Here is a 22,084-nt window from a genome sequence, read left to right as displayed (position 1 = left end):
TCTTTTTCTTTTTGAACTTCAAAAAGGCTATCTTAACTAAGTCCAGAATCAGAATCAATATTCGACCAGACAACCTAAAAAGTATCGTAATTCAAAAGGCCAAAGGTTTATGAAGCAATCCTTCTCTTTTGCTTACCAGGGGTTCTCTTACATAGTCCGTGCCTTCTAAGTAGGATGGATACAACATGGAACAACACATAAAGGTGGGCACAACACCGATACATACCAGCAGAGAGGAGTTCTTACATACAAACCATTTTTAGAAACTTTGCAGCAAAAAACAAAATTACTTGATGTTATTAAGCTGATGAACCTGCAACATAAAACTCAAACTCTCCTCCTAAAATAGTTCCAGGAACCTCTTCCATGTCTTCAACACATAAATTCCCATGCTTCACCCAGTAATATGTAAATGCAATACCAGATTTCAATGGCACTAGTTGTTATCTCTATTGTCACCAATGACCATTGTAATCATGATGCCTACTGTAACGTAATGTAACGGTTGGAACTACTTTCATTGCAGACAGTTCAATGGAAAAAAAAATCAACAAAGGATGCGCAAGCACTCGTAGGCAAAGATCTTTACTTAATAGACTTGTTAAATCTTGGACACAATTTTGTTAGGGAACGAGGTTAACCCCCATAGAGACACAATTAATACGACTTGAATTTTGGAAACAAAATAGCAGTGAAAATGCCAATGAGCAAAATATAATGCAGAGATATGCTACCTAAAGAATGAGGTAACCTCCAAAGAAACACGGGCACCACAAGTCAAAATTGTACTCACGCTTGACATTGGGATTGAAAAGTCAGTTATCGACACTCCTTGGACATAGGTCAAACACATAAATTCATTAGAAATGTCGAGGACATAAGGATTAGGGTTGTAAAGCCAAGCACAAAGATGCCAGAGCACGTTCATTTAATACCTGAGCTGAAATCTCTGCTCAAGCTTGGTTAAAAAGCAATCAAAGGAACTTTAACAGAGTTAAAAACATGAACTTCAAGTTCAGAAAAGTAAAATTAACTTGTGAAAAAGAGAAGGAAAAATTAAGCGTAGAACATGTAGGGTAGAACATGTGCAAACACATTCCTAAGATATGGGTAAGAGATAACCTAGGTTAGCCATCCTCCTCCTTCAAAAGATTGCCAATTGAAAGGTCCCTAAAGGATGAGCCCATTGATGTTAGGAAGAAGACAATAGTGGATCCACGACTATTGAACACCTTACAGTCTTCTTGCTACAGACCACTGACAAACTATGTGAAAATTTACAAGGCAATGTTGGGGTACGTCAATATCAACTATTTCAGAGGACTATTCTCAACAAAAAAGGAACTGTACAGTATTATATAACAAAGATTTTAGAACTGTAATTTACCTCCATAAGTAGTCAAATTCTTAGTTTCCCCTGCTTCATCTTCATTGAGAGTTTCATAGCTAGATCTACTGAGAGCCTCTTCCAAATAATACTCAAAGGATTATGAGAATGCAGAGCCTCTGTGATTACAAAACAAATTGTGGATTTATTAATAATTAGTCTTGGAGTAACAAGAAAAAGTTTGAGAATTGTGTAATGAGATGTAGATATATATATATATATATATATATATATATATATATATATATATATATTAAATTCAACTTATTTTGTTTGGTATTAACCTTGAACGTCGGCTTCCGTTGTTCATTATGATCTACAAGTCTCTCAAAATCCTTCCACAACTTGTCCACAGGGAGCTTTTGATGATGATATTCGAAACTATGTACTTTTATGATGATGATGAATCAAAGAAAGCAGTTGATGATGTCATAGAAAGAGCTTTATCTCAGGTTTCATTTTTGGGTACTTCTGCGGAAACCATTGTGCAGTTCATGGAAACGCAATTAAGGTCCCAGTCTCTTATCTAAAAGGAGTTTTTTAACTTCAAACTTCGCAATCCGCACCAACAAGTCGGCTAGCTCATTTCCTTTCCTAGGAATATGACATATCTCATAATCCTTCATCGACTTCAGGGGAAGATTCCTATAATCATCCCAACGTTTTGTTGGGAAGGTCAACCCTCCCCGCAAAGCATTCACCACATTGTTAGAATCCATTTCTATAAGCACTTTGTTGTATTTGCGCAGAATTGATTCATCAATCGCCAATTCAAACCCCCTGAATTCTGCGAAACTTGGGCAGTGAACATCATAAAACTGCACTCTTCGATACCCTTTAACTTTACCATTGGGGCATGTAAAAACAATTGCACCAACACAAATGACTTCCCTTCCCTCTACTTCCTCGAACCCAGCATCACAATTCGCTTTAATCCACTTATCTCGTGTGCAGCGTGGGATCATCCGCGCAAGTGGACTCTTTAGTAGGCAAGTAGTTACCTCTGTATCAACCTGTATGCCATTCTGACGCATAAGAGAATAAAAATCTTCTACTTTCCCAATTGGAAGTCTTGCATAGGCTTCTAAAAACTCCTCCACCGAGACATATTTAAATAAACCAAGCATCTCCTGATATTCAAATGTGGACAATAGACTTGGAAGATGATTTTCGTAGAAATCATCCAAAAGATTCTCGAGAAACTCATTTTGAAGCAAAAATCCAATACTAAAAATTAAACATTAATTATTTAACAATTGAGAAGATTAATAAAATTTTCACCATTACCCATATATTTTACCTATTTAATTTAGGATTTTATCTTCGTTACCTTGTATTAATCTTCTCAATTGTTAATAATTAATGTTAAATTATTAGTATTGGATTTTTGCAGCTTCAAAATGAGTTTCTCGAGAATCTTTTGGATTTTCCAAGTCTGTCCACATATGAATCTCAGGAGACACTTGGATAATTTAAATATGTCTCAGTGGAGGAGTTTTTAGAAGTCTATGCAAGACTTCCAAGGGGGAAGTAGAAGGTTTTTATTCTTTTATGCGTCAGAATGACATACGGGTTGATACAGAGGCAACTACTTGCCTACTAAAGAGTCCTATTGCGCGGATCATCCCACGCCGCCCACGAGATAAGTGGATTAAAGCGAATTGTGATGCTGGATTCGAGGAAGTAGAGGGAGGGGAAGTCATTTGTGTTGGTGCAATTGTTTTTACATGCCCCAATGGTAAAGTTAAAGGGTATCGAAGAGTGCTGTTTTATGATGTTCACTGCTCAAGTTTTGCAGAATTCAGGAGGTTTGAATTGGCGATTGATGAATCAATTCTGCGCAAATACAACAAAGTGCTTATAGAAATGGATTCTAACAATGTGGTGAATGCTTTGCGGGGAGGGTTGCCCTTCCCAACAAAACATTGGGATGATTATAGGAATCTTCCCCTGAAGTCGATGAAGGATTATGAGATATGTCATATTCCCTAGGAAAGGCAATGAGCTAGCCGACTTGTTGGTGCGGATTGCGAAGTTTGAAGTTAAAAAACTCCTTTTAGATAAGAGACTGGGACCTTAATTGCGTTTCCATGAACTGCACAATGGTTTCCGCAAAAGTATCCAAAAATGAAACCTGAGATAAAGCTCTTTCTATGACATCATCAACTGATTTCTTTGATTCATCATCATCATAAACGTACAGAGTTTCGAATATCATCCGTACCAATAGTGATGTAAGTTCAGAAGACATATCTGCGAGTCAAAACAACAACCATTATAATAAACTGAGAGCAAAAGTGAGTGAATCACAGTTTAAAGTAAATAAATCAGGAAAAAAATATGGAAAATCATTTTCACACTCAACTAATTGATGAATGCACTCCACAATTTGTCTTTTACATACTTTCAACATTGTGTTGTCAGTAATATTTAAACTTTAAAGACAAATTGTGGAGTGCATTCATCATTTCGGGGGTGTGAAAAAGAGCATTAACTAGTTTCAATGCAATAACAATCCTTTTCCACAACAAATGAATTAGGAAGAAGAAGCGGTGGTCTACATATGTAACCTGTATTTGACTACTAAGGAAGAAATAGCATCAAAGCGAGGTCGCTAAAATTGGCATTTGCTAAGCAACGTAGCATGACAAAGTTTGAGGTTGGATATCCATGTTACCTATTAGCCTATTACACATCTGAGATGGCAGGGCTAAAAATATTAAACCACCAAAGTAAAATAATGGTTCTGTTAAGCAATATGTCCTTGACATGTGGATTCACCCGAAATAGATAATTTGCTTATAATGTAGATGAATGGCGCAATAACTTGTCGGAGCCTAACTACAGGATCCAAAATACTTGATCTCAAGTAACTATCAGGAGCCCACATGGTTTACCACGTACTGGAGATCACCGATATAGACGTCCAATGTGGGATGGCGTTACAAATTCTTCACCTTTTTACCATTGCGTCCCCAACAGGTTGAGCAATAGGGAGACCCCGGCCTTACCTAGTCTTTACCCCTATGACTAGTGTTTTAAATGGCGAAAGGCGCACTGAGGCGACAGTCCCCTGGGGCTTTAGCGCAAGGCGCGGTGCGCGCTTTATTGACGCGAAAAGAAAAAAAAAAAAAAAAAAAACTCCACAACAAGGCAAATTTTATTAGAACAAGTTTTCAACACAAATAAACACTTGTAAAACTTTCAAATGTCATAAAACATAACATGTCAATGGTTAAACAAAAGTATCAAACACTAAACATAACATATCATATCCATGAAAAGCTAAGATCATAATGTTTAGCCTTAGAGACATAACAAAATGATTAAAGGCAATAATTGTGTGGATTAACCTTTTTGCAATACTTTCAACCAGGGTTCTTTTTCCTAGAATTTTCAGATGTCCTCTACAATTAACAAGTACAAATAAATACAACAAACTAAACAAAGACTTTAAACAGAGCTGGAAACAAAAAACAAAAAACAAAAAAAACAGCAGGTGAGTGTCACTGTGTGACTGTGACTGAAAAAAAAAAAAAAAAACTGGTGGGTCGGTCCGTCAGTGGGAAATAGAAAGAAGAGGAAGAAGAAGAAGAAGGAGTGAGACGGCGAGAGGAGGAGGAAAAAGAAGAAGAAGTGAGATGGTGAGAGGAGGAGGAGGAGGAAGAAGAAGACGTTACTTGGAGTCCTGGAGTCTGGACAGACGATGATCAAAGAGGGAGAAGAAGCGTCCTGGAGTCCTAGTCTGAATCGTCTGAAGAAGAGGCTGCTCGATCTGAAGGATAGGGTTGAGATTGATTTAAAGGTAGAAATTATTCAATGTATCGCATCCTCTGGCAAGGTGTGAGATCGTTTTTTACTTCAAAACAAAAAGCGCACGCCTAAGCGCCTTTCATGCACCTTTGGGTTCTGCACTATAGTCCACATTCTCGAAGCGCAATCCTTGCACTGCGCCACGTGCTTTTTAAAACACTGCCTATGACACATGGATGATGCCTTTTAGTCGTGTCAACATGACTTGACATGTGAAGTTTACGATCAGAGAAGATCAAATATGGAAGAATTTCAAAGAGTTGAGTACCATTGAGAGTTCAAATCGAACAAGAACAATCGAAGAACAAAAGTGACAAGATTCTCACAATCTGCAACTAGTGTCACTCTCTTTGCTTTCGGGATCTGCAACAGGGTCTACGTTTTTGTTTTTTTGTTTTTTTTAAGTACTTCACTTTTATAAAGCCCAAACCAAAAAGACAACAATCCAAGGCGATGGCCCTGGTGTATACATCAGACTAGCAACCTACCACTACAAAATGGGAAAGACAAACTAAAGAAAATACTCCCTCCGTTGTTCCTCTTAGAAATTCTAACTTTTTTAGGGGAAATGTAATCATTACACCTACTTTCAGCATCACCCCTATATTCTACCTATTTAGCACCATTTGTATTCACATGAGAGACTTTTGGAATTCTATCAAATTTCTATTTGGAAAGGGACTATCAATTAGGAACGGAAGGAGTACAAAACAGCCTACACTATACACTACGATTCACAAAAATCAGAGTTTTAATATGTAGCCTTCAACCAGCCCCCACTTGGCGCACAAGGACCTATTAATCATGGAAGGTTTCACTTCTTTGTTGAGCAAAAAAATTCTCGAATAGAATTGATGGTTATTTGAGCTAGGATAAAGGATGCACTCTTGTCGATTAGGGGAGAGGGAGAAAAAAGATATGGACCAACAAAAACATAAGAGGGAGGCTATTACCATGTATAAAGGTGTGTGTGTGTGTGTGTAATATATATATATATATATATATATATATATATATATATATATATATATATATATATATATATATATATATATATACAGAAAGAGAGAGAGAGAGAGAGAGAGAGAGAGAGCTACCTGTGTTATCAAGTGCAGATCCAACTTCATTTCGGAAGATGTTCACGCGAATGTTGTGTCGATCGAGTCTCGAGAAGGAGAAGAAGAAGGTGGGTCTGCTGTAACGCTGCTGTTGTGTGATTAGTGTCTATCGATCTCAACCCTAGAGGTTGATTTGCACTCAAGGAAATTATTCAGTGCATCACCGACAAGCTGTATGCATCATAGATGAAGGGTTGAGATCATTTTTTGGCTTAATTGACCAGGAAACCACAAGGCGTGCACCTCATCGCCTTGCGCTAAAAAGCTCACACTTCAGCGCCTTGACCTCGCCTTTGTGATCTGCGCTTAAGTGCCTATACCTGAGGCGCATACCCCTCGCCTCGCCTGGCCTCAGCGCCATGCGCACTTTTCAAAAGAAGAGAGCTCGGGAAAGAATAAAGAATGGATGGAAAGCTGGTTACCATCTGGAAATCTTTTTCTTTCTTTTTTTTACTTTGGCTGCAACGAGTTTCGAACGTTGCCAAGTGAGATAAATTGTTACTCTAAATGCACATTTGGATTCCTCGTGGGATTTTGCTTTTCAGGGGAAACCTTCCCTTTGTTTTAATAATTTTTTAAAACATTATAAACATTTACGGTGAATGAAAATAAGATAATTTATCATTCTCAAAATATCGTAAGTTTTTAAAAAAAAATAATAATAATAAGCAGAAAGCTGCAAGTATAACCGTTACCAAACAAGCCCTAAACGTTACCAAACAAGCTCTTCGGCTTCCCAGGCAAATGGTGATTGAGCTATGCATCAATCATCTCGGCTTGCCGACCCCGGCTTGGGATTTTTAACTCCCTTCGATATCCCGGTGGCCAAACAAAATAAACACTATTTTCACCAAAACGAAAACAGTGAAAACTTCAATATCTGACGATTTCCCTAAAAAGAGCTGCAGAATAACAAATCGCAAGGCAAAACGATGAGAACTCGAAACTCTTTCGCACGAGAACCTGAAAACCCTAAACACCCAAACCACGGCCATAAAAATGGGAACAACATGGTATTTTAGAACACACCACAGCAAACAAGGGAAACAATAATTTTCCAGCTCGAACTAAGTTAACTACACTTCCACACGAACGATCTGGAAGCAGTGGGAAAATCTCCGTAACGGAAAAACAAAATTGCTAATTGAAACCCACACCGATGAACTTACCCAGCGACGACGACGATCTTTGTCGGAGCTGCAATAACTCGGCTTACCTTAGCCGGAGCCAACGAAGACGACGGCGACACAGTAGGCGGAGGAATACCGAAGCTGTTGGAGATGCTCTTGCGATTACGAGGGCTGTGCAGCTCGCCCAAAACACTCTCTCTCTCTCTCTATATATATATATATATGTATATATATATAAACTTCCACTCCTAGATGTAGAGTGAGAAGTAGAAACAGCGAGAAGGGAGGAAATGTAGAGAAGGTCAAAAATGTTTTTCTACTTGTTACTCCATTTATCTAACTGAGCAAAGGAAAATGAGTAAAATGTTTTCTGTAAAAATATTTTATGTCAAAACAAAATAAACAGAGACCTAATTTTTTTATCAATAAAGACGGGAATTGGACGGGGCGGGTTGGATGAATAATACTCCCGTTTCCGACCTGTTTTCTAATGGAGTAAAGTTTGAGCGGAGAAAATCAGAAGATGTTGGGATCGGAATAATTGGGATCTCATTCGCCGTTATAATTTTCATTGTTTTTATTCTCAAGAGGGTTGGATTAGAAAAGTAAATATTAAAGAGAGATAATAGTTACAGTAAAAAGATAAAAATAAAGAAATGAAATACTAATTTATTACTTGATCTTTTTCTCTTGTTATGCTTAAATAAGTGAAATCTATATAGATGTTAAAGAAATAGAATCCCACATTGTTTGGGAATGGAATAAGTGATCTCTTAATGACATCTGGGACCTTTCCACTCATTGCCAATTGATTTTGAGATGGAAATAAAGTTTCTACAATAAATATGTAAATATGAAAATAGTATTAACTACTATTACAGGGGTCAAGTCGGGTTAAAACGAGGTAGGAAAAGCAAATACTGCCCCCACCCCATTTTCTTCTCGAATCAGTGAATATCAGCTCAAATGGTGGCGGGAATCGTGATCAGAGTTAGAGATGTGATAGGATATTGTCAATCCCTTTAATTTAGAAACAATATCAACCTTCCATACATGAATTTCCTCTCATGGGACAATATAAACCAGTCGGTAGAGAACTCACTTTAATTCCGATAAAACAAAAACAAAAAACAGAGTACTCAGTTAATAACAACTAAACCAAAAACAATTTTTCCGTTTAAAAAAAAAAAAAAAACTAACCAAAACAAGATCCAAAAATTAGAGAAAAATCTTGCTGAATACATGGTTTTAGTGTTTCTCATCAAAATAAATCATTTTACTTACCACTAATATTAGTCTTACTTGCCATGTTTATTGTGGGGTAGTGATTTTGCCACACCATTTTTTGATAATGCCACATCCTGCAAGTGCATTTTTTGGTGCAAAAATACACTTATAGTGTGTGACATTATCAAAAAATGGTGTGGCAAAATCATTTCCCTTTATTGTGACCAAAACTTAACACTAAACTCGTTCCCACTCAAAGGGATAAAAATCATTTTACTTACTGTTAGAGCTTGTCCTTTATTGGTTAAATACAACCTCCAAAACTTGTATATGAGTCTAGGCGGTCTCTCCACTCATTGCCAATTGATTTTGAGTTGGACATAGTATCAGAGCTAGACTGTTGGAGGCTTTTGGACAAGACTCTTGATTGGTTGCCCCGTTGTTTGTGCCTTAAGTGCACCTTGTTTTGTTGTTCGTTGAGATCCCTATGTTATGGATTATTTGTTTGTCTGTGGTGTTGGTTAATTACAAAACCTCCACAACTAATATGTGAGTCTGGATAGCTTTTTCAATCATTGTCAATTGATTTTGAGTTGAATGCTTTAACACTTACCACTCAATATTGTATTTATTTTGAATACATTGTGAATATTTTGGGTGTTACACTAATTTTATAGTTTATGAAATACAAAATGTCAATGTACTCATTTGCTATATAAAGTAGGATTTGAAAAGGTGAATACTGCAATGGAGGATATCCTCCACAACATTTTCATACTTCGTATTTTAAGCATCAAATTCTCTTCCCTCAAATAGAAGGAAAATTAGAAAATTTAAACTAAATAGAGAAACAACAAATGGGTTGGAGTTGCCCTTGAAAATTTGCTAGTTTCCAAAACAAATACTCCGTAAAAATTAATCCCTCTCACAAGGAACAAGCTAAGTCACATAATCCTTCAAAATATTTTGCGCTCCAACTCTTTATCCTCGCTTTTGTTGATTTAGTAGTTTGGGATGCATGTTCTAAAACACTTTCATGCTCTCGCTCAAGCGAGAGCGCACAAGAATTTTCGACTTTTAGGCTAGACTAGAAGCCTACATATCAACATAAAACAAGCGGACTAATCCTATTCGGTTATTCGGTTTGGGTTTTGATGGAGATTTTTGAAAATAATGAGTAAAGCGAAATAGATAGAGAAATTTTACTAGAGACCATGCTTAGGGATTTTGAGACCCCAAACGAACAAGGATATGCCAGTTGGCTGAGCTCCCTCTTGAAGCCAACATTTTTTCACCAAAAAAAGAGAGACCAATAGCTGTCACTGGTTTTACATTCGTCGGGTGATATTTGTTTGTTAGTAGACATCCTTAAAGGTTTCCTAATCCAAGCCCAACTAGTTTCATAACCCAAACCCAACTGGGTTTCACTTAAAGAAAGTCTTTCCATATATAGACAAATATACCTGCATACCCACAACGCTAGATTCAATACCTGGCTGTGCCTGTCATTACGAGAGAGAGAGAGAGAGAGAGAGAGAGAGAGAGAGAGAGAGAGAGAGAGAGAGAGAGAGAGAGAGAGAGATGGTAAGTGTGAATGAAGAAGTGCAAAGCCTTAACATTCGTGTATTCAAGTGGAACGAAGAGGTTCATAACGTCGAATCATCGTAAGGATTGTTCCTGTACCACGTCAACGAAAGTTTACGAAATTGTACTTTGAAACGACCAGAGTTATTATCAGTGTTCGAGCTCGTAAACTTATCGAATTGAGACACCATCAAAGAGTTGGTTTCTCAGGCCATTGAAAGCAGAGAAGACTGCTTGGATGACACGACTTCCAAACTACGCGAAGCTGTATCCGGATACCTACTCGGTTGCTTCAACTTCGACATCCAACCACTGCCTTCCCTGAAAAAACCCATACTCGTTATAATACTAGATGTTGCCGTATCCGAAAGGACAAACGGTACAAGGAAGAGGCACTTACCGTCTGGCTTTTCATCAGAGAGACAAGAAACAGAAGATTCTCGTGACGATGCTTCAACAGGTTCAGAATCCGTAAAGAAAAGAAAAGTTGGGGATGCTAGGGCTTACAAGAAGGAAATAAGGTCTCGGATGCAACAGAGGAAGTTGTCTGATCAAGAAAAAGTTGAGATTCGGGATATTTTGAGGTCGTGTTTGGAAGAACCAAGAGCTTCTACGATAATTCCGTTAGTCGCTGGGGAACCTAAGGGGCTTAGTCAAGTTGAGGTTGCGGTGAAAGAGAAGGAATTTGATGGTCGTGAAGTAGAAGATGTGTGTTCGATATGTTTGGATGGGATATTAAGAGGGATGACAGTCGCAAAATCTCCTTGTTCGCATACCTTTCACAGAGATTGCTTGTTCCGGTGGCAGCCAAAGGATAGTCGCTGCCCCTTGTGCAGATCTATTTGCACTACCTTGGTACAGTCATAATTTGTTCTTAGTATGGGTGATGGGTATCGGATTTTTATGTAGTTGACTTGTTTCAATCTTCCTTCTTTTCTTCCCTATTGTCGTCTATCAATTCATGCATTCGTGTTAACAATATCAGCACACAGTTAATATCACTCAACAAAGATTCAGGTCTGTTCACCATAGGGAAAAAAGTTATGCCTACCTCTATCAAATTAGTTTTTCAAAGGATTCTCATTTAATGGGATTTTCTCCATTCATCACTATTAAGTTTCTCCTATCCAGCAGCACTTCATAATAAGGATCGCAGAGACGTATAATATGAAGACACTGGTTACCAGCACCCATAGAAATATATGTTTCTTCTGTGCTCTTATGATTTGTACTAACAAAATCCAAGCACAAAAAAACGTCGTGAATAAATTAGCAAGCAACACCAGTTTCCAGTACCCACGTGGAGAAAGTAAATACAGGGAGGTTATTAGTTGGTTTAAATAAGCAACTTAAAGATCACTGTACAATGCTTAGCACGAAGTCAAGTAAGTGCGAGAAATCTGGTCATCGGGATTGAGACAAATGACAAGTTTATTGAGGGTCAACAGAACCTGGTATTCTAAAGAGCCCAATAAACCATCTGACTAGCAATCCATGCTATGTAATGTACCCTCAACCTGCAAGAAGACCAAACCAACTGAAATTCAAATAACAGGCAAAACTCAAGTGGAGCTCAAGCTTATGAGAATTAGTAAGGAACTACAACTCAAGAGGAAGTTCATGTGAAATAAATTTAAGCGTGTATTTCTAGACTCTAACTTTGTACAAAAGTTCAGTGCAAAATATTGGTCGGCCCAATCTCTTTTTTTGGCAAGCTAATTCAGTGAAGAACATAACCCATACAGGAGCAAGGGGTATTCCCCCAGAAACCAATAACCGACTACCCCACAAAGCCTCACCACAAGACTAAATGTCCCAGTAACACCAGAACCTTAGACCAGCCTAAGGTTCAGAAGCAGAACTTGGCAAACCAAAACCACTAGGCAGTCAAGTCAGGCCCTGGCCACCTCTACCATCTTGAAACTGAGAAAACAATAGTAGAGATTTGCCAAACCATGCAAATAACCCCATTCTTATCAGTTTTCGGCACCTGCCTCCAGGTGCCAAATCTTCCACGACATTCAGTAAATTGTCTCATGACTATCTTTCAAGATTTTCACAGAATCCTTCACCGTTTTCTGGTGGCAATAAGTTGCTAAGTAAACCCAACTGGAAATCACAGATCTGAATTGCTTATTTATGCAGCTGAGTGGCCCGAGCTAATTTTCACAATGAATTACAAATCGAAGTCATATGATCATTAGGGTTATAATCACATCTATCTCATGAGACAACACCACGATAGGCAGAAGAGTTGCCGTTATAAATGGAAAGAAAAATCAAAATCAAAATGCTATATGGCACCGGTTCTTCTGTCACCAATTTGTATAATTGCCTACTTGGCGCAAGCTCCGCCCAGACCCGCTCATGACATCCATAAGATTGGCTCCAGGTATGAAATAAAATTAGGAAAATCATATATTGCTCCGCCCCCCTAGTTATATAGAATGGAAAGACAAAATGTGGTGTTATATTTCATAGGTCAGGTAAAATCTAACTTACCATGGGTGTAAAAGATTCAATTTGTTGGAGTAGAAATTCAATCAGTAGTTCCTGTAAGGCAGAACGAGCAGAAGAATGGAAACAACTCCAGTTGCTTCATCCACAAACATTAGGGGACAACCCCATTTGCTTCATCCACAAGGACCACTTAACAGCCTCGAAATTTTTTTTTATTCCTTTGCAGCACAGTGAGAATGTTGCTATAAGTCCTTGTATCTGGTTCTATGCCATTTTTTCTCATTTGCTTCACCAAGCCCAAAGCGTCCTCAACCATTCCTGCTATTCCATATGCCTTTATCAACGTGTTGTAGCTGCACAAATCTGGCTCAATACCAGATTCTTTCAATTCCATCAGCACCTCAGCTACTTCTTCAATCCACCCTTGCTCTCCATATATGTTAATTATGATATTGTATGTATAGCGATCAGAAGCACAACCCGATTCCCTCAATCTCTGCAAAACACTCCTGAATTTCTCCATTTCGCCTTCTTTCCCATATGCATCCAACATAGAATTGTAGGCTTCAAGAGAAACTGAAAACCCATCAAATTGCATCTCCTTGGCAATCGATGCCATGTTCCCCAAGTACTTATTTTGCCCATACACAGCAATAAGGGTATTATAAGAGATAACATCAACCACACCTCGTTTTCTAGCTTTTTTGAAAAGCTTGGATCTTCCATAAACATGAAGCACAATGTTGAAAGTAATGGTATCGGGGTCAAAACCACGATCAAGCATCTCATCAAAAAGCCTTCACAGCTCATCAATTGGCAAGGCACGAGCACAGCAGTTTATCACACATTTATACATTTCCTGATCCCAAGTGATTTCAGACTTCAATAATTTGTAATACAAAACTCTCAGGTTATCTAGCATGCCACATTTTTGATAAACGCGGAGCATGTCACAAATAAGATAAATATCAGGGACAATGTTCTTTTGTTTGTTGATCGTCTCTAAAACCAAACAGGCACCTTTTTAAATTCCCAGCTTTGATATACATTCTTACCACAACACTGAAGGTAATCAAGTCCAAGGCTATACCTGAGGATTTCAAATTCAGATAAATGTTCTCTGCTTCTGTGAACCGCTTCATAACACTGTAAATGTCTATCATAGTGCAAATGATGTGCAAATTTAGCTTTTCATCAGATTTTGGCATATGGGTATATATCATGATAGCATTCTCAAAATGACCCAAGTCCTTGCATGAGCAAATTAACAAATGGTACAAGTTATCCTCGAAACCCCGATCCTTCCACTTTTTATTTTGTAAAATTTTCACTGCATCATCAACCAAAGAGTGTTTCACATAAGCCTCGGCCAGAATAGAGCACGACGTCTGGTCACACAATACATGTTCATAAAAGGAACCTCTTAAAACTTGAGGCACTTTATCAAACCTTTCAAATTTCTCATATGCTTGTAAAAGAATACCAAGCATGGAAGAATACTGACAACCCATTGTAATCATGTCCTCAAGTGTTGTAAGGGCACCCCCCTCATCCCTATTTTTGGCTTGCAAATTGATCATTCTGTGCATGTTGGATGAGTTAGGACAAAATCCTTCCCGTTTAAGTTCCTCATAGTACCACTGTGCCTCCTTGTAATTATTGGCTCTACCCCACCCTTCGATCATGGACCTGTATGTTGCTTCATCAGGCTCAATTTGAATGGCTCCTAGGTTATGGAAAAGGCGGTGTGCATCTTCCATCTTAGATACCTTCCCTTATCCGGTGATCAACATATTATAGACAATTATATTAGGGGAAAATCCAGCTTCTTGCATCGAAACCAATACAAGCTCAGCCTCCTCCAACTTGCCTTGTTGGCAATATGTATTAATCAAGACCAACCAATTCTCCATATTCAAGACAACTTCATCTTCTCTCAATACACTAATCACTTTTTCCGCTTTATCATACAAACCCAAACGGGTATAAATCGTCAGCATAGAAGAGTACGCTGATTGACATCTAACTCCGAAATTCCTCATTTGGGAAAAAGTAAACTCGCCCTCCTCAACATTCCTACTCTTTTGACAAAGACTCATGAGCATACCAAAAGTAGCCTCATTAGGTCGCACGCCATTTTCCAACATCATACGGAACCACTTTGCACCCAAACCCACGTGCCTTTGCTTAGAACAAGCATAAATAAGCGTATTGAAAACCTGAAAGTTGAGTTCACAACCTGATTCACTAGTCATTTCAAGAATCATCTTCTCCGCTAGATCCCAATCCCTTGCCCTCCCCACCACCCGGAGAGCCAAGTTATACGCCGCTACATTTTGCTTCAACTTTCCCTTTCTTCTCATCCACTCGAAAAACTTCAGAGCTTTGCTATCATCATTAGTCCTCTCCAAATTTTTCAAGATGGAGTTGCAACGCTCGGTACTCAAAGCCCCAACTTTATCAACATCAACGCCAGAAATACGTTGCTCATCTACAACAATAGGTTTACTTTGTTGTTCTTTGCTGTAGTCACTACCATTCCCTCCACAAGTAGATTTAAAATACACATCTTTCCTCACTTTCTTCACATCCCGAACCCGTTGCCATACATTTAGCCTACCCGTCCTAAATTCCCTACCAAAACCCAAGCCTTTTTCCAACACCAAACTCTCAATACCCATTTCTTTAGTTGAACAATCAAAGGAACTATCAACTTCATTCGAACCCGAATTGTCTGATACCGCGGTATCAGCCCGAGATACCCTAATTCTATTGAGGTTGCTAAATGGTTTGATGAGATATACCCCAGTTATATGAACATAACCACCAGTAAAAGCAGAAATTGAACACAGACCCAGCCGCTGTGAAGAGCCAATTGCGAAATTAGGGTTCTTGGACTCCAATGAGACGGAGAATTTCAAAGAGGCCATGGATAGACGGGTGAAAATTGCACCTTTATTGCAAATTCACTGAAATTACAAGAAACTCAAATGTATGGTATGGAGGTCAAAGAGTGGTGAGATGAAGTGAGTTTCTGGCAATTCATGGTTATGGAATGTGGGGAAATGAAACCGTAGTGAGAGTGAGAGATTTCTCGAGAAGTGATACCTGTGCAAATTGGGAGGTAGTTCAGTGCCGAGCCGGAAATGCTACACACACATACAATCTGTGCACAGATTGTGCACAGATTTTATTGTGGGGCCCACCACGGGTCCCACACAAATCATCTAAGCCGTTCATTAAATGTAAAATATTTTTTCAAGGGTCCTCGTAAAAAATAATCTCAATCCGATACCTATAAATGCTCGATCCAATCATATAACTTTTCATTATCCGAAAATCTGAATGAAAAGTTAAATGGTTGGATGAAGTATCTATAGGTATTGGATTGAGCTTATTTTTTACGGAGACCTTTGAAAAAATATTTTACATTTAATGAACGGCTTGGATGATTTGTGTGAGACCCATGGTGGGCCCTACAACGAAATCTGTGCGCAATCTGTGCACAAAATCTGTACCGGTAGCAGGACTCTATTTAGGTGGTGCCCACCCGGCACTGTTGGCCGTCGAATGCACTTTTAGATTGTGCAGATTAAATTTTTGAAAAATTTTAAAATCAGCTCAATGGGTTGACAATAATGAATATGTAAATGTGTATTAAAGGGTATAAAAAGTACACAGAAATATGTGTTTTCCTTGTCTTCTAGTGTGATTATCGTCAACCCACTAGGCTGACAATAGCAAGACCGTAAATTTTTTTCTCTCCTCTCATCTTTCTCTTTTCCTTTTGAAATCTGAGCCGTCCAAAATCGCATCTGACGGTTCAAATGTGCCGAGCGGGCACCATGTGGTATACCCATCCAGTACTGAAAAATTTCTCGCAGTTGAGAAGCCACCGCACCAAAAACGCACCAAAAATATGGTAGCCGGCCACCGCAGGTCGTGTGGGGCTCACTCCAGGCTCCGCATGAATGATCCCAGCCGTTCAATAATTTAAAAAAAAAACTGACTGGGCATCCCGGAACATTAGCTTGATCCGATATATGTAAGTGCTCGGATCAAGTTTCTCGTCTTTGGAAAATCAGAAAAAATGGAAAGATTGTTTTTTTGGTATACAGAAAGACGAAAAGCTTGATCCGAGCACCCATATATATCGGATCGAGCTAATATTTCACGATGCCCACTCGTTTTTTTTTAATTATTGAACCGCTCGAATCATCCGTGTAGGGCTCGGAGTGAGCCCCACATGGCGTGCGACAGCCGGCCACTGCATTTTTGGTGCGGTGGCAGTAGACTTTCTGTTCATTCTGTTCAGATAATGAGCTTCGAAGCAGTGGATGCAAATAACCGTTATTCTTTTCTTCTTTCTTTCTTTTTTTTTAATTTTATCAGGAATAACCGTTATTCGACAATCCTTTAAGTTATATGGCTGCAAATGAGACGAGCCGGGCTTTATAGTGTTCAAGTTCAGCTCATTTACTAAACGAGCCAAAAACTCGAGTTCGAGCTTGACACATTTGTAAATAAGTTGAGCACTTAACGAGCTAAACCTAGCTAAAACAAGTCGAGTTTTTGCGAGTCGAACCGAATTTTTGAGTGTTGAGCTAAACGAGTATAAAACTCAAGCTCTAGCTCAGCTAAATAATTACATGAGCTGAGCCGAATCGAGCCACGATGCAAGCAACTCGTTTCATTTGAAACCCTGTCCCTAAATTTGTACGAAATTCACATTTTGAGATAATTCCAGCAATTTTCCAATAAAGTTATTGGAGAGATGCGGTTTTCTTCTCTTTCTTGTTTTATTTTTTTTTAAACAGGAAAACTACTTTAGCTCGAATCTTTGTTTGGGCGGTCGAATCTTATAGGTATATCAAAATTCCCTTTTTAACGTAAAAATAAGTACAATTTTTGCAAAAAAAAATTAATTTTTTTCCAGTATTTCACTAGATATCGATAAGTTCTTTTAATTTATGAAAAAAGTTTAAATTTTTTCTTGAAAGAAATGCATTATTTTTTTAGTTCTCGTTTTACGGATCGGACAAACATTTTGGGACGGATGTAATAAGTTTTTATCTATTGTTCTCCTACCACACACAAACTCACAATTCTTATGGGTTCCACTGAATTATAATTGTGTATGTCGATAGAGTTGCATATAAATCTGAACCATACATTACTTGGTTAAGATCCGAATTGTCAATTGCCGAGATGAGCACCCGGTGTTACCAAAATTCTTGTTTTCTTTCTAATCGATGGAGAATCGACGGGAAATCGTATCGTAAGCTTGCTGGAATGTGGGTGTGAAAAGTGGAATTTGGTTCCTTGCCGTATTTCAGGACTTCTTTGGAAACAAACAATGAAGTGGATGAAGTATGAAAGAAGATTAACAAAATGGACTTTATTAACCCTCAAAGTAGAAGAACAATCAATCAAGATGATTGAGTGAACAATTACAAGTTAACTCTACTCCTAGAAAAGAAAAGATAAAGCCCTGATTGACATTGTTTGTGTGTCCGTAAATCGTCTTGCACTTTGATTATAAATAGAGATCCCTTCCCTTTTGAATTCAAATCTTCCCTCCGAAGTAACAGTTGGAACTCCTTCAAATTCTGGCGAAGTAACTTCTTCAACTGCCGATCATGCTTACGTCTGGAAAACTGTTTCGTTAATTGTGGTTAACATCCTCTTTAATCGTGGAATCATGGGACTTAATTCCCTTTGACATCTGTCACCTGATCGACGGACCAAAGAACCATAAAAATACGCCACGTGTTGGCCAATCGACGGACAAGACTTTTCATAGTTTCATCATCGATTCAATTCCATCCTAATTAATTAAGGTGAGTCCATTCTATTCTTTTATTTGCCCATATTTACCCTTGCCACGTGTCGCCCGATCGACGGGTAAAAGGAAATTTCAGTTATGGTACAAACACCCGGATCGGCTGCTCACTACCTCTCTACGGTTCTACCGGGAGCATCTCCCATTCCTGGTTATTAGCATCATTTAACGTGTAAAAATACTTTACAAGGCAAACAGAATAGTTAGCTATTCTATGAAAATACTTTCGGGTTGTGTAAAAAGTGCATTGAGACTCCAATTTTTTTAAAATACTACAGACAAGTAGTACTTCTGCCGAGCCCGACCAACCTGACCTGCAAGAGATAATCGGTTTCACAGACGGTTTAGATAGCTACACGGTTCGATTGCGGGTTTAAAAAATATCTACCAACATGGTCGGGTCGGGTGACGGGCCGGGACCAAACCCGCCCCACCCCGTGCTCACCCCTACCGACAACGATGCTGCTTTGAATGATAAGATGAGTTTCATTGAATTGTTGCATAATACAATACATGAGTGGTTTCATTGAAATCGTGAATACGAAAAGGATGATGACCAAAATCCTTTTTGTCTTTTCATTGTACTCCCAACTTACGAAAGTCTCACTAATAGAATTTACCATGTTCACATTTTTCCTTCGTAGTTGGAGCAAGAATATGGCTTGTTTGCATTTCATAGTTGGACAGCTGGAGGGACTGTCCGAGTGATTGTAACCCATGGTTTCAGAATCTACGCTCATGATTGGAGATACCTTTGAAAATTCGCCAGTAAAAATAAAGAAAAGAAAAGAATCCCTCTCACAAGCTACAAGTTTGGTCACATAATCCTTCAAAATATTTTGTGGCTACAAGCCTACATATCAATGTAAAAACACGTGGACTAATCCTATTCGGTTTGAGTTTTGAAGAATAATAAGTGGAGAGAAAAATACATAGAAAAAATTTATTGAAAATCGTGCCCAGAGATTTTGAAAACCCAAGGCCGCCAGTTGGCTGATCTCCCTCTTGAAGCCAACATTTTTTTCACCCCAAAAAAAGAAAAGAAGAGACCAATAGCGGTCACTGGTTTTACATTCGTCGTGTGATACTTGTTTGTTACTACATCCTTCGAGGTTTCCTAATCCGAGCTCAACTAGGTTCATAACTCAAACCCAACTGGGTTTCACTTAAAGAAAGTCTTTCCATATATAGACAAATAGACAACAAATATACATGCATACCCACAACGCTAGATTCAATACGCAGAGAGAGAGAGAGAGAGAGAGAGAGAGAGAGAGAGAGAGAGAGAGAGAGAGAGAGAGAGAGATGGTGAGTGTGAATGAAGTGGTGCAAAGCCTTAATGTTCGTGTATTCAAGTGGAACGAGGAGGTTCAGAACGTCGAATCATCGCAAGGATTGTTCCTGTTCTGCGTCAATGAAAATTTACAAAATTTTACTTTAAAACGACCTGAGTTATTGTCAGTGTTCGAGCTTGTAAACTTATCGAATCGAGACTCCATCAAAGAACTGGTTTCTCAGGCCATTAAAAGCAGAGAAGACTACTTGGACGACACGATTGCCAAACTGAGAGAAGCTGTATCCGGATACCTGCTCGGTTGCTTCGACTTCGACATCCAACCACTGCCTTCCCTGAAAAAATCCATACCCGTTATTGTAGTAGATGTTGCCGTACCCGAAAGGACAAACGGTGCAAGGAAGAGGCACTTACCGTCCGGCTTTTCATCAGAGAGACAAGAAACAGAAGATTCTCGTGACGATGCTTCAAAAAAAGATTCTCGTCACGAAGCTTCAACAGGTTCAGAATCCGTAAAGAAAAGAAAAGTTGGGAATGCTAGGGCATATAAGAAGGAAATAAGGTCTCGGATGCAACAAAGGAAATTGTCTAATCAAGAACAAGTTGAGATTCGGGATATTTTAAGGTCGTGTTTGGAAGAACCAAGAGATTCTACGATAATCCCGATAGTCGCTGGGGAACCCAAGGGGCTTAGTCAAGTTGAGGTTGCGGTGAAAGAGAAGGAATTTGATGGTCATGAATTGGAAGATGTGTGTTCGATATGTTTGGATGGGATATTAAGAGGGATGACGGTCGCGAAATCTCCTTGTTCACATATCTTTCACAGAGATTGTTTGTTCCGGTGGCTGCCAAAGGATAGTCGCTGCCCCTTGTGCAGATCTATTTGCGCTACCTTAATACAATCATAGTTTGTTTTCAGTACGGGTGATGGGTATCGGATTTTTATGTAGTTGACTCATTTCAATCTTTCTTGAAAGATTTTATTCTTCCTCAGATTCTGTTGAATTCCTTCGCATTAAATTTTCTTCCCTATCGTCTATCAATTCATGCATTCGGGTTAACAATATCAACACACAGTTAATATCACTAGGTCCGTTCACCATAGGGGAAAAAAGTTATGCCTATCTCTATCAAATTAGTTTTTCAAAGGATTCTCATTTGCAACACTTAATGGGATTTTCTCCATTCAACACTGTTAAGTTTCTCCTATCCAGCAACACTTCATAATATGGATTGCAGAGACGTATAATATGAAGACACCGGTTACCAGCACCCATAGAAATGTGTTACTTCTGTGCCCATATGATTTGTACGAACAAAATCCAAGCACAAAAAAAAGTCGTGAATAAAATAGCAAGCAACGCTAGTTTCCAGTACCCACATGGAGAAAGTAAATAGCAACTTAAAGATCACTGTACAATGCTTAGCTCAAAGTCAAGTAAGTGTGAGAAATCTGGTCATCGGGCTTGAGACAAATGACAAGTTTATTGAGGGTTAACAGAACCTGGTATTCTAAAGAGCCCAATAAACCATCTGACTAGCTAGCCATGCTATGTAATGTCCCCCCAGCCTGCAAGAAGGCCAAACCAACTGAAGTTCAAATAACAGGCAAAACTCAAGTGAAGTGAGTAGCTTATGAGAATTAGTCAGTAACTAAGTACAACTCAAGAGGAAGTTCATCTGAATAACTTTAAGCGTGTATTCCAAGACTCTAACTTTGCGCAAAAGTTCAGTGCAAAATATTGGTGGCCCAATCTCTTTTTTTGGCAAGCTAATTCAGTGAAGAACATAACCCATACAGGAGCAAGGGGTACTCCCCCAGAAACCAATAACTGACTTGACTGCGAAGCCTCACCACAAGACTAAATGTCCCAGAAACACCAGAACCTTAGACCAGCCTAAAGTTCAAAAGCAGAACTCGGCAAACCAAACCACTAGGCAGTCAAGTTAGGCCCTGGCCACTTCTACAATCATGAAACTGAGAAAACAATAGTAGAGATTTGCCAAACTATGCAAAGAACCCTATTTTTATCAGTTTTCTGCCCCTGCCTCCAGGTGCCAAATCTTGCATGACATTCAGTGAATTGTCTCATGACTATCTTTTAAGATTTTCACAGAATCCTTCACCATGTTCTGGTGGCAATAAGTTGCTAAGTTAACTGGAAATCACAGATCTAGATTGCTTATTTATGCAGCTGAGTGGCCTGAGCTAATTTTCACAATGAATTA

General features: G+C 38.7%; 1 protein-coding gene, 1 long non-coding RNA gene and 1 pseudogene across 2 annotated transcripts; 1 reads left to right on the top strand and 2 right to left on the bottom strand.

The window, feature by feature from the left end:
- Positions 1–1,629: 1,629 nt before the first annotated feature.
- Positions 1,630–6,140, bottom strand: LOC131303122 (uncharacterized). The gene is made up of 2 exons (XM_058329918.1): positions 5,813–6,140; positions 1,630–2,687 (listed from the first exon to the last, which is right to left on the bottom strand). Exon 2 carries the CDS (start codon positions 2,512–2,514, stop codon positions 1,894–1,896), a length of 621 nt encoding a protein of 206 aa, XP_058185901.1. The 5' UTR covers positions 2,515–2,687; positions 5,813–6,140; the 3' UTR covers positions 1,630–1,893.
- A 5,363-nt stretch (positions 6,141–11,503) lies between these two features.
- Positions 11,504–15,649, bottom strand: LOC131303040 (pentatricopeptide repeat-containing protein At4g30825, chloroplastic-like; annotated as a pseudogene).
- LOC131303171 (uncharacterized) lies at positions 11,786–12,924 on the top strand. The gene is made up of 2 exons (XR_009191914.1): positions 11,786–11,947; positions 12,005–12,924. It is a non-coding gene; the product is annotated as an uncharacterized LOC131303171 (long non-coding RNA).
- Positions 15,650–22,084: the final 6,435 nt, after the last annotated feature.

Source organism: Rhododendron vialii, chromosome 1a, assembly GCF_030253575.1.
Source record: "Rhododendron vialii isolate Sample 1 chromosome 1a, ASM3025357v1".
Classification (NCBI taxonomy): domain Eukaryota; kingdom Viridiplantae; phylum Streptophyta; class Magnoliopsida; order Ericales; family Ericaceae; genus Rhododendron; species Rhododendron vialii.
Note: the sequence above shows the minus strand (reverse complement) of the source record. Positions and strands in the feature narration are given on the sequence as shown.

Bases quoted from the DNA above. Each gene is read 5' to 3' on its own strand.
- LOC131303122 (XM_058329918.1), bottom strand. From the start codon at position 2,514: ATGCTTGGTTTATTTAAATATGTCTCGGTGGAGGAGTTTTTAGAAGCC.